The 16,102-nt window shown below is 28.6% G+C and overlaps 1 protein-coding gene across 1 annotated transcript; it reads right to left on the bottom strand.

Moving 5' to 3' along the window:
* Nucleotides 1-497: 497 nt before the first annotated feature.
* On the bottom strand, nucleotides 498-6,021 carry LOC125871097 (zinc finger protein BALDIBIS-like). The gene is made up of 3 exons (XM_049551691.1): nucleotides 5,553-6,021; nucleotides 4,131-4,527; nucleotides 498-1,502 (listed from the first exon to the last, which is right to left on the bottom strand). Exons 1-3 carry the CDS (start codon nucleotides 5,731-5,733, stop codon nucleotides 584-586), a joined length of 1,497 nt encoding a protein of 498 aa, XP_049407648.1. The 5' UTR covers nucleotides 5,734-6,021; the 3' UTR covers nucleotides 498-583.
* Between the last annotated feature and the right edge of the window lie 10,081 nt (nucleotides 6,022-16,102).

Consider the following 16,102-nt stretch of genomic DNA (forward strand, 5'->3'; position numbering starts at 1 on the left):
CTAACCCTTTCAGATAAAAATAGCGTTTTCGACAAACTTTCAACTCAACAAACAAGGAAAAAAAAATCAAAACATGATAGTAAAAATATATGATAACAAAATAACTAGTGAAACAACATATAGTAAAACACTTATAAGAAAAGAAATAAGATGCGTAGAGGAAGTTATCCCACTACTTCTCCTGCACAAAATACGAGAATATTTAACTAGTTAACCTTCAAACTTAATCCTCGCCCTCCATGATTTCCTGCTCTGATAAAAAATACAGTTACGATAAACCAAGTGCAAAAGTAATATAATCCGAAAAAAAAAAACTTAGATAATTTAAAAAAAGTACCATATCCATAGAAAAGGTAAAAACTAAAACAGAAAAAAGATAAAAATGGTTCTTGCAAACTAAGAAAAACTAAAAGATCTATTTTCATTGTCTTTTTTTTTTTTTGGGGTTTTTTCTTTTTCTATTTTTTTTTTTTTGGTTGCAGCTTCTTGCTAGTCCCTCTTCCTCTGTTCATGATAGAGATATCTCTGTAAATTCCCAACAGTGAATCTCTGCAAATTCACCCATTCATAGCAGCTTCTTTCATCAGCAATTTCCCCATGTTCCTGTTGTACTCTCAGCGGCAGCAGCACCAACACCAGCAGCGGCAGCAAAACCAAAGCCCAATTGATGATGTTTCAACACCGAATTGTCACGCTCATAAAGTGTTTGTTGAAAGTCCTGCATCCTATTTCCACCATATGATAACAGCAGCCCATTACCCACATTCCCATTGGGCGGCATTACCTGCCCTCCACCACCAACACCACGAGCTGATGAAGAAGAATCATCATGATCATGATGATGATGATCTCCTGTCAAACCCAGAAAATCCCTAGTCAGATTGTCCCGTTTCTGCCAATTGCCTGGTATGTTTTCAGATCCGAAACTGAGAAAACCATTGGGAGTCACGTGAGCGAGAGTGGCTCTGTTTAGATGAGCCATGGTTGAATTCACAGTGGAGTTCGTACCCATAGTAGCTGCTTTCTGAAGCAATGCGGTAGCGGAGAGTTGAGGGGATGGGATGGAGAAAGAACCCCTATGGAAAACTGGGTAATGTTGGTCATGGTAAAACGGAAGGGATGGTGAAATTGGGAAGTGAATGGATTCAGTCTTGATCGGAACAGGGTGGGCAATTTGGTGGTGATTTTCTTCATGGGTATGGTTTGGGTTCAACGGGATTTGGGGGTCCCATGGGTTGAGGGAGATATGGGTTGTCACCGCCGTAGCTGCAGCGGAGATTGGCAGCGGAGGAGGAGGGTTGGCGAAATGGCGCTGGTTGGCCGGGAAAGGGAAGAGCGATGATTGGTCAAGATGGAAACTGGGTTCGCCGGCATTGGCAGCTGAGTTAGCAATGGTGGAAGCAGCAGCGGCTCTATGCATAAGAGCTGAGTTTGCTGAGAGCCTGGCACTTTCTTCAGCCAAAGCATCGCAAAATGCCCTGTGTGTCACAAAACTGTCCTTCCTGCCAAATCCATTTACAAACATTCAATACAACAACCAACGCCAACATATTCAATGTAATTTCACAACTGAAAATAGGGAAGGGCGGCATTCTTATCACTACCTGGTGAAGATAGATAGACTGTTTCAAATAGATCCTTGGCGTAAATATAAACATATCAAAATCGATAAGAAATGAAGAAACTAACACAACATCAAACATATTCAATGTAACAACACAAGTAATATTCATAGAGGACAATATGTACACAATCTTAGATAGAGAGATAGTTTTAGTTAGACCTCGGCTCAAGTAAGCATATCAAAATCAATAAGAACAAAAAAGAAATATAATAATGAAGAAACTAACACAATATTCAATGACATGATTTAAATTCATTACCTATAACTCAAATATTATTGAGGAAGTATAAATAATATTGGCACATTTATAAATAGCAGAACTCATTAAATCTAAATTCTGAATTTGTAATAAATAACAATAATATTGACTAGAGATTAAACTATTTTAAGGTAGAATTGCAGATTTGATTCATTAGTGTTCCTCACTCTTCATTTGAATCATTAAACAAGTAGTAACAATAAATATCATCACGAATCACAGAGTCATCAACAAGATTAATAGATGAGTTTAACTTCTATGCATACACAATATGAAAGAAACATTTACTTCACTTAAAAAAGTGTTTTAGTTCCATTTTGCAAATAGAAAAAATTAAGCATGACATTTAATATAGGATTCCCCCATGAAATATATGCACCATCAATACTTTTTCTTGATTTACAAAAAAGATAAAAGGATTTATCTTTGGGACACCTAACTAAAAAGATAGAATTGTGCATGCGTTAGGGGAGAGATATGTCACAAAACTTTGATAAAAGGTAAAGAAAATAAATCACATAAAAATGGAGTCAAAATTAACAGTATGTAATGATAGAATAATGGTTATGATTGTTGTGAGCAAGAGAGAAAAAGGAAGATAAAGACACGACAGTTGACTGATGTTTTAACAATTGCATGCAAAAGCATAGCAAAAAAAAATATAAAAAATTGGCCAACACATAACATATTGCCTCACCTAAAAAGTCTTCTTTGAAATTTGAGCTCTCATGCACAACATGCACTAATCCACCCAACCTTTATAACACACTTTTTGAAATTGAATTTAATTGATTCATACTATAAATAGTAATATATAGTACAGGATGATGTATACAAATTTAACTCTTTTCAATATTTTTCATTTTTTGTATTGGTATATATAAAATACATACATACACTAATACACACAGGGGTGAATCTAGGGGTCGCGAAGGGTTCACTCAAATTCTTTTGAAAAAAATTACATTGTATAGATGATATATGTCTAGATTTTGAATCTCTTAAACATAAAACTAGAGGTTGATTCAGTAATTGATTAGGGGTTCAAAATTTTCTTAGAGGTTCAAAATTTAAATCTACACTATTTTTTTTATAAAAAAATTATGTGAGTGAAAATCTTGAATCCGTTACTGAATATCGAAATCAATATACATTAATCAGTAGCTATGATGACTTCAGAAGTACACAGGGTATCTGCCAAGTGAATAATGATACCCTCCATTGAAAGTTTTGAAAAACAATAAGAGTTTCAAGATTCTCGACCATAAGTCACAAGAAAGCATTCAACCTTTTTCTTGATTGTTTTTTTTTAGGATGTCACTATGTTATTAATTATTTCTTTTAATAAAATCGAATAAAACTAACTTTAGCATCAAATATATCTAACCGGGGCGTTATTTTGGACTAAAACAGACTCTGTCTATAGTTGAGAATAAATTATACTTGACATTTATGTAAAAGAATAAATAAATTTGAAACCCCACTAAAACTCGTAGCTACCACCCTTCGGGCTACACTCATACATAAGATGTAAATCGCACTCAGTAAGTCTGGTGCGATAAGCTCAATTGAGAATGCGTTGACAAGGGAAACCAAACCCTGACCTCCCTTATAGGATACAACCTCTTGAACCAACTCAATCATCTTTATAAGTCAAATTAAACGTATCCCAAAAAAGGTAACGTAAGATCCCGATTTCTTGGCATTTTAAAATAAAAAAATAAATCATTTGAGTGCCAAGTAAATCTAAACCCTTGGCATGTTTCAGAAATATAGAGGAAAAAATGCATTTAATTTTCCTATTGTTAGATGTATCCCTCTGTCAACAGTCAACAAGGACTATTTGTATTTATTTGTGTCCGTTTCTATTCTAGCTACCTGCCACAACAAATTTTATTTTTATTCTTATTTTTTCAACCAAAGAAAAAAAAAACCATACACTCCATTCAGTGTTCACACTACTCTTGAGTAAAAACAGCCACAAAACAAAAACTAAGTACTCCTAATAAAAACAAACACATCCCAACTCAATATATGACATCACAAATTTTGTTAAAACAAAAAAAGATTTAGCCTTACAGAAATACACACTTCAAAAAAGTATTATCGAGTGACATAAGGAATACACATACCCAAAAAAAAAATACATGTAACATTTCATAAAAACTGAATATTGGTCAGACTCTCCAAAAATATTATCGAGCAACATAACTCATGTCAGTTTATATAAATTAAATCGTGCGTTACCTGGAGAAGAGGGTACCACAGTCACATCTATACTCTTTTGTTCCACAAGTTTTAGAGTGAGCCTTCCAATCAGATTGAACAGCATAAATCTTGGAACATTTGTCACATTTCCATTTTTTCTCACCATGTTTTCTACAAAAATGTTTCTTAATTCCAGTGAGATCACCGAGTGCCCTAGAAGGATGATGATGAACACATGTTGGCTCAGGGCAAACATAAGCTTTTTTCTTGTTTTCTTTGTTGGTCCTTTGCTTCAATTTCCATGGAAGATTATGACCCCTCCTATGAAGTTGAAGATTTTGGTCCCTTTGAAATCCTTTGTTACAAATCTCACACACAAATCTATTTGTAGCTAAAAGAGTCTTTGGTGACAAAGCTATCACTTCAGCATCTGGATCTGTTACATATAACAAACAATCAACATTTAATTTTGTAACAAAAACTCAATAAAGGTTATGTATATAGTATGTCAAAAAATAAAAATTGGTGCACCTAAAGTGAAAATCACGAGATATCAAGATTTAATTCGCAAGAACTAAAAATAAATCAATTCATCTAGGTTATGTATGTTAACATTTTTTTTTGTTCACCTAGTGGTGAAAAATCATGAGATATCAAGATTTGAAATGCGAATCGAGACCAAAAAGGGGGAAAAAATTAATCAATCTAAGGTTACGTATGAATTTTTTTAAATATTTTTTGCATCGACTAGTGAAAAATCAAATTTAAATCGCACCTGAGACAAAAATTAAAAAGAATCAATCTAGACTATATGTATAATTTTTCATTTTTGCACATAGCGGTGAAAAATCATGAGATATCAAAATTTAAATCGCTCAGACAAAAAAATAATGATAAATCAATCTAAGTTATGTGTATAATTTTTTCTTTTTTTTGCATTGACCGATGAAAAATCAAATTTAATTCGCGTCGGAGACAAAAATAAAAAAATCAATCTAGGTTATACATAATTTTTCATTTTTACGCCTAGCGGCGCCGGAAAATTATGAGATATCAAGATTTAAATCGCCTGCAACACACACACAAATCAATCTAGGTTATGTATATAAAAAAATTCTTTTTTTTTCATCTGGCAGAGAAAAATCATGAGATATCAAGATTTAAATCTCTCACACACAAAAATCAATCTAGGTTATTTATGTAAAATGTTCTCCTTTTTTTTTCATCTGGCGGCGAAAAATCATGAGATGTCAGGATTAAAATTTCAATCGCGTTGAAAAAAAACATTAAATGATTCTTTTCCATCTATGGATGCTTCAATTAACAAAAAAAAAGTTACTCGACACTTATATTGATAACAGATACGATCGGCGAAACAATCGAGGTGGATACAAGTTACGCCCCAGACCACTGTGATACACAAAAAAGGTAAAAGAAAATATAAATTAAATTTTAAAGTACCAGGATTTCCAGGGAGATTTCTTTTCTTCTTGATCTTCTGTGGTTGTTCGTGATGGTTGTGATTCGAAATCATGTTTTGAGCCATGGAAGAAATAACACTAGTTGTTTCTTCAGAGAAGATAAAGCAACCGGTGTTCTGATGATATGTTTGTTTGTTCCTCATTTCTTCTTCATTATACATACTTATATACTAACAATTTATTAATAAATACAAATCTAACACCTACTTTAGCTTGTAACAACTTTTGGTTTTTATTGAACCAAACAAAATTAATTCAGATACACAAAATCCAAATTCTGGATAAAATTAACAAAACAACTAAGCATCAATTTTGTTTTGAGTAAAACAAGTGGCACTTACAATTTACACTAAGCTAGTTGTAATTATAATTTGTAGAGTAAAAATAACGCCAATAATAATAATAAAAAGAGACCAAAAAAAAAATAAAAATAGAAAGATGAAGAAATTAAAGAATTGTTTTGTGAAGTATGAAGATGATGGATGATTCTCAAAAGTCACTATCTTATAACAATGGATATATAGTTTGTTCAGAGCAAAATTTTAGCAAGAGCAACAATGTAAAGAAAGAGAAGAGAATATTAGACAATAGGTTTGGTTCATAAGTAGTACTCCCTCCGTCCCTTTTTAGTTGTCCACTTTAGAAATGGCACACAGATTAAGGCAACAATGATTAGCATAGTGAAGTTACAATTTTACCCTTATGACAACTTTTCACTTCAAAATTACAACCACTTATTTGAATTCAAGTGAAATAAATTGGAGGGAAACAACATACACTTTTACAATTTTCAAGAAGTGTAAATAAGGGTATAATAGGAAAAAATTTGTTGTCTTTTCTTGATTTGTCAAAATGGACAACTAAATAGGGACAACTAAAAAAGGAAATATGGACAAGTAAATAGGGACGGAGGGAGTACTTCTTGATATATAGTCTCTCTTTTTTCTCGATTTACGTGACGGTATTAGACTAAGTTTTTCTCAGAGAGCAATTTTAAAATTTATAGTCTAAAATAAGTTATAGAAATATTTATATGAATTGTAATGATCTTATTAAGAGTAAAATAAATATTTAAAAGTTCTGTTTCAATTTATGCGACGATATTTGACTGAATACATATTTTTTTTAAAAAGAATAATTTTTAAAATTTATAGTCTAAAATGAGTCATAGACATTTGTATATGTTGTAATAGTTTTATTACGGGTAAAATAAATATTTAAAAGTTACTCTCTCTTCTCTCTGTTTCAATTTATTTTTCCTACTTTTCTAAGTCCATTTCAAAAAACAAAAAAAAAAAACCTGTTTTTATTTTTTTCGAAACTCTTTAATTTTGACTTTACATGTGACATGTTTAAGATCAGGAGATTAAAGTATATTTTGATATATTTGACATATCTTTAATTAACACCACAAGATTAAAAATTTCTATACTTTTTTCAAACTCGATGTCAAATCAAAATAAAACAAAAAAGTAAATTATTTTAAATGTAGAAAGTGTTTTCTGGAACTAATTAAACAGTGTTCATCTTCAACCTCCATCCATCTATATCCAATCACACTAATAAAGCATAAGTGATCACGTTATTAATCCTTCTAAAAGATTAAATTAAATTTAATACAAATAACATCATATGAATTAAAACGAAAAAAATATTTATATATAAAACAACCCCACTTGGTTAATCAACCTTGCTATACCCTACCAAGTTACCCAATACTCCTCTTTTTTGTAGCTATCAATCTATCTATATACGCAAATAATACAGGGAACCATCGAAGGAAATTATCAACAGTAGGTAAAATTTTGTACAGTTTACAGAACGTGATGATTACTATGGCAGACTAAAGTTTGGAAAAAAAATTGAAGGTCAGAAAAATATTTAGAAATAAATAAAAATTGAATTTAACTTATATACGTTAATATAATTTAACTTGTTTTAGACTTTCAGATTATTAATTTTACTATTTATGTGTTGAATGCCTTTATTTCTTAGGTACTCTAATGGTATAACTATGAAGAAAAATTAGCTATAAAATTTATATATGTTGCTAAATATAGTACGTAACTAACAATTTTTTTTGATAATATATGTTAATTCATTACTACAAAAAAAATTAGCTATGAATTTTATATGTTTATCAAGATATATTGTTCATCGTTAATTCATATATTTTTATCATTGTAAAAATATAAATTATAAGATTATTTTTTTAATAAAAAATGTCGGAAAAGTAAGGAAACTAGGAAAAAGTAAAAGGATTCTGTCCCAAACAATTGATATTAATTTTTTTTCTAAATTTCAACTAAACTTTCTATTTTATTATTTTCTTGTTCACTTTGAGTCAGACATTTTCACTTTCTGTCTTTTACCTGTTATGAAACACCCAAATACTGGAAAGAGTTTTGATTTTGAATAATAATATAATATTAAACATAATTATAAATGATAGTAAATATATTAAGGAGAATTGAGAAGCTTAAAAAGGTTGAGAATAATATTGGGATATGCATGATATTGGTGCTACTCAAAAAGGCAAATTAAAGGTGATATATAGCACCTAATAAAGTATATAAAGTTTGAATATTATCATACACAACGATCGAATTAAATAAATATTCTCTATATATTATAACCCCACGGGCCACTAGGTCTAAATCATCATGACTGAATATTATCATAAGACAAAAATATTAAGTAAAGTTTGGTCGAGGTGTAATTAGTAATCACCTTTTTATTAAGGAATTTTATGTGAATTAGTCGATCAGGTTTATTATTTTTATTTGTTATTATTTATTGTTTTGTATGTGTATACTTTTTTGTTTTGCTATTGCTTATGTCTTTATAATATTGTGTTGTTTTTTTTGAGTCGGAGGTCTTTCAAAAACAATCTTTCTACTCGACAAGATAATAATAAGGTTTGTGTATACTCTATCCTCCGGTCCGAAACCCCACTTATGTGACTATACAGAGTATGTTGTTGTTATTGTATAATATACATATTATTTATTGATTATATACAATTATACGCATATTACTCTATTTTAATGAACATATATAGATTGCAAAAGTGGGAAAAACGTATAAATGAAATACAACATTTGAAACTATTCCATTATCAAGTAATTGGAATTTGGTGAATATATATATATATATATATCATGTTGAGATTTCAATATATATTTAAAAGTGTCTGAGGTCTTCTTTTTATTTTGCAATTTTTCTGTTTTTAAGTGTTGCAAATGATTGGTGTAATTTATTTTTTTCATATTTATTTAAAAGTATATATTAGTACTGTTGTATTGATGTAAGTTGTTAAATGCAGCATTCTCTTTTGTCATGATAACTTGAGAAATTTACCTATCAAGAAACAGTAATTAATATTCCTTCTAAAAATTTTGCACATTCTTTACTCATTATTTCTTGACACAAACTCTTTCATTACACCCAATATTTCAATTAATTTATGTAGTTTAATTCAATACAGAACTTAAGAAAGTAAGGAATATTTTTGAATTTTGTGATAATAAACTAAATATATATATAATGTATTAAAATATTATTTGATTTTGTGGTCTTAAATATGTCAGAAAATTAAAATAAAAAATAAAAATAAATTCTAATAAAAATAATTGATCAAAGGGAAGGAATATTTCTTGTTTCCAATGATATATACTGATGAAACCTTTTTTCTTTTCTCTTTTTCTTTTCAAATTCTGTCGTTTCATGCCTTTTATTTCATTTTATCCTCCTAGTAAGAGACATACCTAGTTCTTAAATTAATAAATCAATTTTAATTCTTTTCTGTAATAAAAATAAATTTATTTTAAAGATATTCAACTATATATGCATCGATTAGTGATCCTAGGTAGTGTATATTATCGCTGGAATTTTTATATATTAAGGTTTTTATTTTTAGTTCTTGAGCCTAATTTATAAACAAAAACTAGCTTAAGGAGAACAAAATTGCTCAGGCTTTGTAAGGAGCTCATGATTTTATTTGTTCATTGATGTGGGACATTCCATTCATTTATCCAATCCACCACCCCCTAGATCTAGACATTCGGAATTCTACTGTTCGACCTGATGTGTGCTTATTCATGAATCGAGAGTATTTTTACCTTCACAATTGTCTGGTTTCCTAGAGGTACATATCATTCATGTTAAATTAAATCTTGATCTTAATTCATAATCCAAAAACTAACTCAAAAAGAGAGAAGAATTGTTCAAGCCTTAAAAGAAGCTTATAATTTCATTCATCATTTTTTTTTCAATCCAACAACAATAACAATAACATACCTAGTACTATAATTTTGTATATGGATTTGAAAAAAAAATAGAATATACACATTAGAAATTGAACAATTATTTTCATAAAATCCTTGATTCAAATAACTCATACCATATCAGTTTATTATTCTATAATGCCAACACGAATAGCAAAAAAAAGCTGTAGGAATATATAATTAACCATCTTATAATCCTTCGAATTTTCAAATTAATTAAATCTTGAAATAATTAGCATTCTCATTACATGGCTGAAAATAATGAGTTTTGCTTGGTAGAATTACTGTTGAAGTTCCATGTTTATGTGCTTTGTCCTTTTGGGAAAAAAAATTAAATATAATTTCTGAATAATTGAAAATGATCATTTATGTCATTCTTCGTTTCAAATCAAGCGATTTGTGTGCTAATCATTTTTAGTTAGTGCAGGCCAGTTTGGTAATTAACGACGGGACCAATTTTAACCAACATTATTAACTGAACGCAAAAAATAAACAATTTCACATAATTCAAGAGCAAATTAAAATTTTTACCGCTAAATTTTCAATAGAACTTTTATTTCACTACAACATATAGAGGATTTTGTGAGAATTATTTAGCAACAATAATATAATTTTTGTTATATTATACCTAGTCGCAAAAATAAGTATGAGTATTTATAATCAATACTCAATATCTATATAAATGCCACTAAAGGATTAAGCAACTTTAAATGCAATGACCTTAACCCAATTACCACTAAATATTTTTACAGCAATATCAAAATATATTGCTATTAAATATTTTTTTTGTTGTAGTGTCATCATCGTTTTCTTCTTCTTATTCTACATTTTTTTTTCATTTTAATTTGGGATCTTTAATTACACAAATAATCAGTTGGATTTCCTCTATACTTTTCCTTGCCGATATACATAGATTATACTCTAATTATATACATAAAATACATGAATATTATATATATATATATATATATATATATATAAATGCAAGAAGAAGCTATGTATCAATGAAGAGCATGTGTAGTCGCATAGAAAAGACGAAAATACCCCTAGTTGTTGAAGCAAACATGTTGTTCAAGACGTGTCTATTTCTGACGATTTATACTAAGTAGTATATATATATATATATATATATATAATTTTTTTTGAAAGAGTTAAAAGTACTCTTGTGAGGTTATGATTACCATATCTCAGTATTGCACTTTTGAAAAAATATGAAAGAGGTAATAATTTCCAATTGAGTATGCAACATATATTGAGGTGGATAGTATCATATTATTATCATATATCATATTGATTGGCGATAAAGAATAATAATAATAATAAAGGGCCCATTTTAACTTCTTCACGGGTTCTTCTATTACTAGATTCTCTCATGCAAGTACTTCCCCTTCTGCTGTCATATAAAAAGGCATTATTGCTCCATGCAAATACATTTCATCTTTTTGCATGACCTATAATCAGCAAAACATCAACACTTTTTCTTCTTTTTCATTTTCTTTTTTTATACGGATCAATTTATGCGCATCTAAATAATTTTCTAGAAAATATTAGATGTGGATTCAATTACTGCTAGTGAACAAGGAATTAGCGATAAACTGTATTATTAGACGTGGATTCAATCACTATTAGAAAACAAAATATTAGCGACAGACAAAATTTCATAGCTAAACAATTAAAATTTCATGTTAATTTCATTTAGCAATGGATCAACGATCTATTATAAGAAAATTCAATCAGAGCTTTTTAGCGACGGATTAGCTAAGAATTACCGATAAATTCCGTAATTAATTTCACGTTTTCTTATTGTAAATATTTTAGGTTTATAGTTTCTGAATTTTTAGGATATGACAAATAACTAGTCTGAAACAAATTATTTTTAAACAAATTTGTTAATATAAATATGTACTATAACTATACATATACAAAATATGTACTATAACTATACATATACAAAATATGTACTATAACTATTGAAATCTATAGAATTCGTAAATTTTATTGTAATCCACCATTATCTACTATTTAAGATTTTAAAAAGATGGAAAGAAAGCACGACCTTATTTTATTTTTCTTAAAATTTGAGTCATGAGATCATGAATTTTGTTCTGATTCATTGACTACTAAGTGACGGACAAGACCTCTTTTTTTTTTTTTTTTTTTTGTATTTAAAAACTAAAAAAAGTTACATTTGTCTTTTAGAATTTCCAATTTCTCTTAAGAGTTTCTATTTTTCTCTAATTGGAGCTACACGAGAGCAACATATCATAGAGAATTAGAATATGAAGGACATATGTCCCCTCAAATTCATGTGAATTTGGATCTATATATGGTAGAGACTTATCTAATCACAACTTGTGTGGGCCTATTTAATTGTTTCCATCTTAAAAAACAAAGTTATTTTATTATATTCCTTCGAACAAGGTATATAATTTGAATTTTTTGAAAGATTTAAAATTGTTCTAATTTCGACACATATTGTCAAAAATGTGAATTCAATTTTCCTTTGATCTTTTGTCTCTTAAAAGAAAACAAACTCTACTTTGTAAAGGAAATTTTTATTTAGCTTTCTAAATATAAGTTTACATTGTGAGTTGAATGGTCTAAATTATGATTACATTTTGTGTTTTGGAACCCTTTTTCCCAGTTTGACTTTTTTCGTAGCCTTTTGTGTTATTTATGACTTGCAGAAATGGGTGACGCGATTCTCGGAGTGATGGGGTACATTTAATTCAGAGAAGAAATTTTAGTTTTGAAAGTGGAGAAATGAGAAGTTTGACTAAAGTCAACATTTTAAGCTAACGAGTCCGAATTTGAGTTTTGATTGTACTGAATAATTAGGTTTGAAGGATGATTTATGACTTAGTTTGATGTTTTGAACGAACTCTGAGGACTCAGAAATGAGTTGCCTAACTTTTTTAGGAAAAAATTCAAAATCGATTTTTTGAAAAGTGAACTATATTTGATTTGCGAAATAATTGAGATTTTAGGTAAAAGTTTTGATTATTCGAGGGAAAGATATTAAGGATCTCTTAGTTTCTATCTCAATATAGTCCTTAAATTTATATTTAGAAAATAATTAGGGGTATCTTTTTTCCATTTATTTGTTAGAAAATGATGATATGAAGAACTTTAATTAATTTTGGGAAAAGAAGTTCCAGATATAGAAAGATATTATATATGTGCTTACGATATGCACATACTTACATATTTAAAGTATATGAAAGTTTATGATTTTATTTATACAATTAAAGTAGAAAAAAATAGGGTAGTAGATAAATATATGAAGATAATATGTATAAGATATGGTATAAATAGTTATAGTAGTATATAGTATGTAGTAAAAAGTAATATGTGTATATATAACGCAAATATAATGTGGGTATAAAAATTAAGTATAAACAAGGATTAAAAATAACATGTGTAAGAATATATATACATACATATTGAATGTAATGTAAGGTATACCTTGTATATGATTACACATATATTTTTGGGAAAACTACTTTATTTGATATACATCCATATCCATATGTATACTAATTCTATCTATACTTATCACTAATTAAGAGTTTCCTATCATATATTGAGAAAGATATACCTAAATAAATATATTTTTGCTACCAGATACACCAAAATGGAGAGAGAGTCGAGCTAGAAGAGGAGCGAGATAGTCATGTATCGCAGTTATATGTGATCACACTAGATACATTATATGTATGTATCTGGTATGATTCACATGTATCCGAGATACCATATACATAGGAGTGTGGCGAGCGAGATGGGTGGGAGGTGAGCGAGGCCAACGAGATTTGTTTATATATCCTAGATACATGTGAATCCACTTGGATACAGTGTATCTAGAACAAATTACACCTAATTTTGACCTCATGTATCCTGAAATGCATGTATCTAGACGCATTTGAACGCACCAAAATCTGATAAAATTCGTAATAAGCAAACTAAAGTGTATCTAAGTAATTAACTTCTAAACTCGTGAGATTTTTTATAAGTTTTCCTATATATTCATATCTTGTATTGTTTGGGTATGCTTTTCAAAATCTGAAATGGGCCAACTATTTGGGCCAAAATTCTGTCATCATGTTAGTTTTAATAAAGGAAAGTTGGGCAGTGAGCCAATTCTTTTTGAAAAAATAAAAGAGGAACTTTCGCAAGTAGACAATATAATAAATTTATGGAATTATGCTTCATAGCTATAGTTTGCATATTTACGGGCTGTAGTTACAGTTTAAGTTGCCTCGTTTGTATAATTTGCGGATTTGTACAATTCGCAGATTTGTATAATTCGCGGATATATTTGTATAATTTAGTTATTTTTGTATAAACTCGAAATAACGAATTTATACAATTACAAACATCAGAAGTATAAGCAGATATACAAATTATACTATTCAAATTCTGAATTATACAAAAGTTTATACAAATTATATTATATAAATTTCGAATTATACAAACGTGCGAATTATACAAAACTAAAAAGCTAAATCACATAATTATAGCTAATAGTAGGTCGCGAATTGTAATTAAGGCAAACTATAGCTATGTTAAATAATTAACTAGTATATGTTTGCTTATACGCGTAATTTTCCCAAAATAAAATAGGGAAAATTTTCAAAACAATAATATTTTAGCTTTAAGTGGGACTCCTTAGCAACATTTTCATTATTTATTAAAAATGTCATTATTTTAGTTTGTTAAGGGATTAGTTATGTATTTATTTTATTTTGATTAATTTGAAAGAATACAAAATAATTAATAACAGAATAGAGAAAATCATGGAACAAAAAGATTCAAAAAAAGGTCTAAAAGATTTTAAATGCAAATTAGTTACGTTTACGTTTTGAAAAGAGCATAAATAGTCATCTTTCTGTCGAGCATTTTTTTGCTTTCTTCTTAAGAAGATCAATTTTTTTTTTAAAAATAATTTAGTTTGTCTTCCAAATCATTCATCTGATAACTTCCAAAGCTTCTTCAAGTCGAATACGACATATTTTTGAAACAGAATTTTTTAAAATTGACGACTATAAATTTGTCGCATCCAGTGAACAATCGAAAAATAATAAGGTATTGTTTTTGATATTTTAATTTGTTTGGCCGAGATATTCGTATATATCGAGTACAAGAGTGTTTTTTTTATTGAATCAGTGAAATCTTTGTATATATTGGGATTTATAATTTTTTTTGAACATTTTGTATCCAAATTATGATGTATAACGAATGAAATTGTTTTTTTTTTAGTTTAGTAGCTATTTTTTTCTGTTTGAACGCATACAATAATTTGTATCCCATTAAGTTAATGTAACTAATCGATCATGAACTATATGTTGAATATGACAATATAAGAATACAAAAGTGAGATGAAAATATAAAGTTATAAATACAAAGTGAGATTGAATATAAAGTTGTCAATACAAAGAAATATTTTCTTCATTTGAAATACAAAGTGACTTTGAAAGGTAAAATACAAACTAATCGATCATGAACTATATGTTGAATACAACAATATATGAATACAAAAGTGAGATGAAAATACAAAGTTAAAATACAAAGTGAGATTGAATATAAAGTTGTCAATACAAAAGAAATACTTTCTCCATTTGAAATACAAAGTGACTTTGAAAGGTAAAAATACAAGCTAATCGATCATGAACTATATGTTGAATACAACAATATATGAATACAAAAGTGAGATTGAATATAAAGTTGTGAATACAAAAGAAATACTCTCTTCATTTGAAATACAAAGTATCTTTGAAAGGTAAAGTAGACACATAAAATACAAAACTTGTTGGTATACAATTAGGTTGAATACAAAACAAAAGAGAAATACAAACTTGTTCATATATAAATTGAGATTGAAATATAGAATGAATATCCAATAAAATACAAAATTGTTAGCATACAGTTAGAATGAATAAACATTAAGAAGGAAATACAAACATGTTGGTATACTAATTGAGATTGAAATACAATGTAAAAACAAAAAATGTGAAACTTTTTGATATATAGATAGAATGAATACAGTCAACACAATAAGCTATTCAATAAACTATTTTTTTCAGCTATATTCTCCATAACACAAGTTGTAATTCAAACTCTTTTTTCCCGAATAAAGTAAAACTTTTTGTGAGTCATATTGTTGTATTCTCTTGCCGTAATTTCCACTCTTATATCTCAACACGTTTGATGAAATGCACAATTCATCCAAAAAAACTGTTAGAACCCA

The sequence above is a fragment of the Solanum stenotomum genome, chromosome 7 (assembly GCF_019186545.1).
Source record: "Solanum stenotomum isolate F172 chromosome 7, ASM1918654v1, whole genome shotgun sequence".
NCBI lineage: Eukaryota > Viridiplantae > Streptophyta > Magnoliopsida > Solanales > Solanaceae > Solanum > Solanum stenotomum.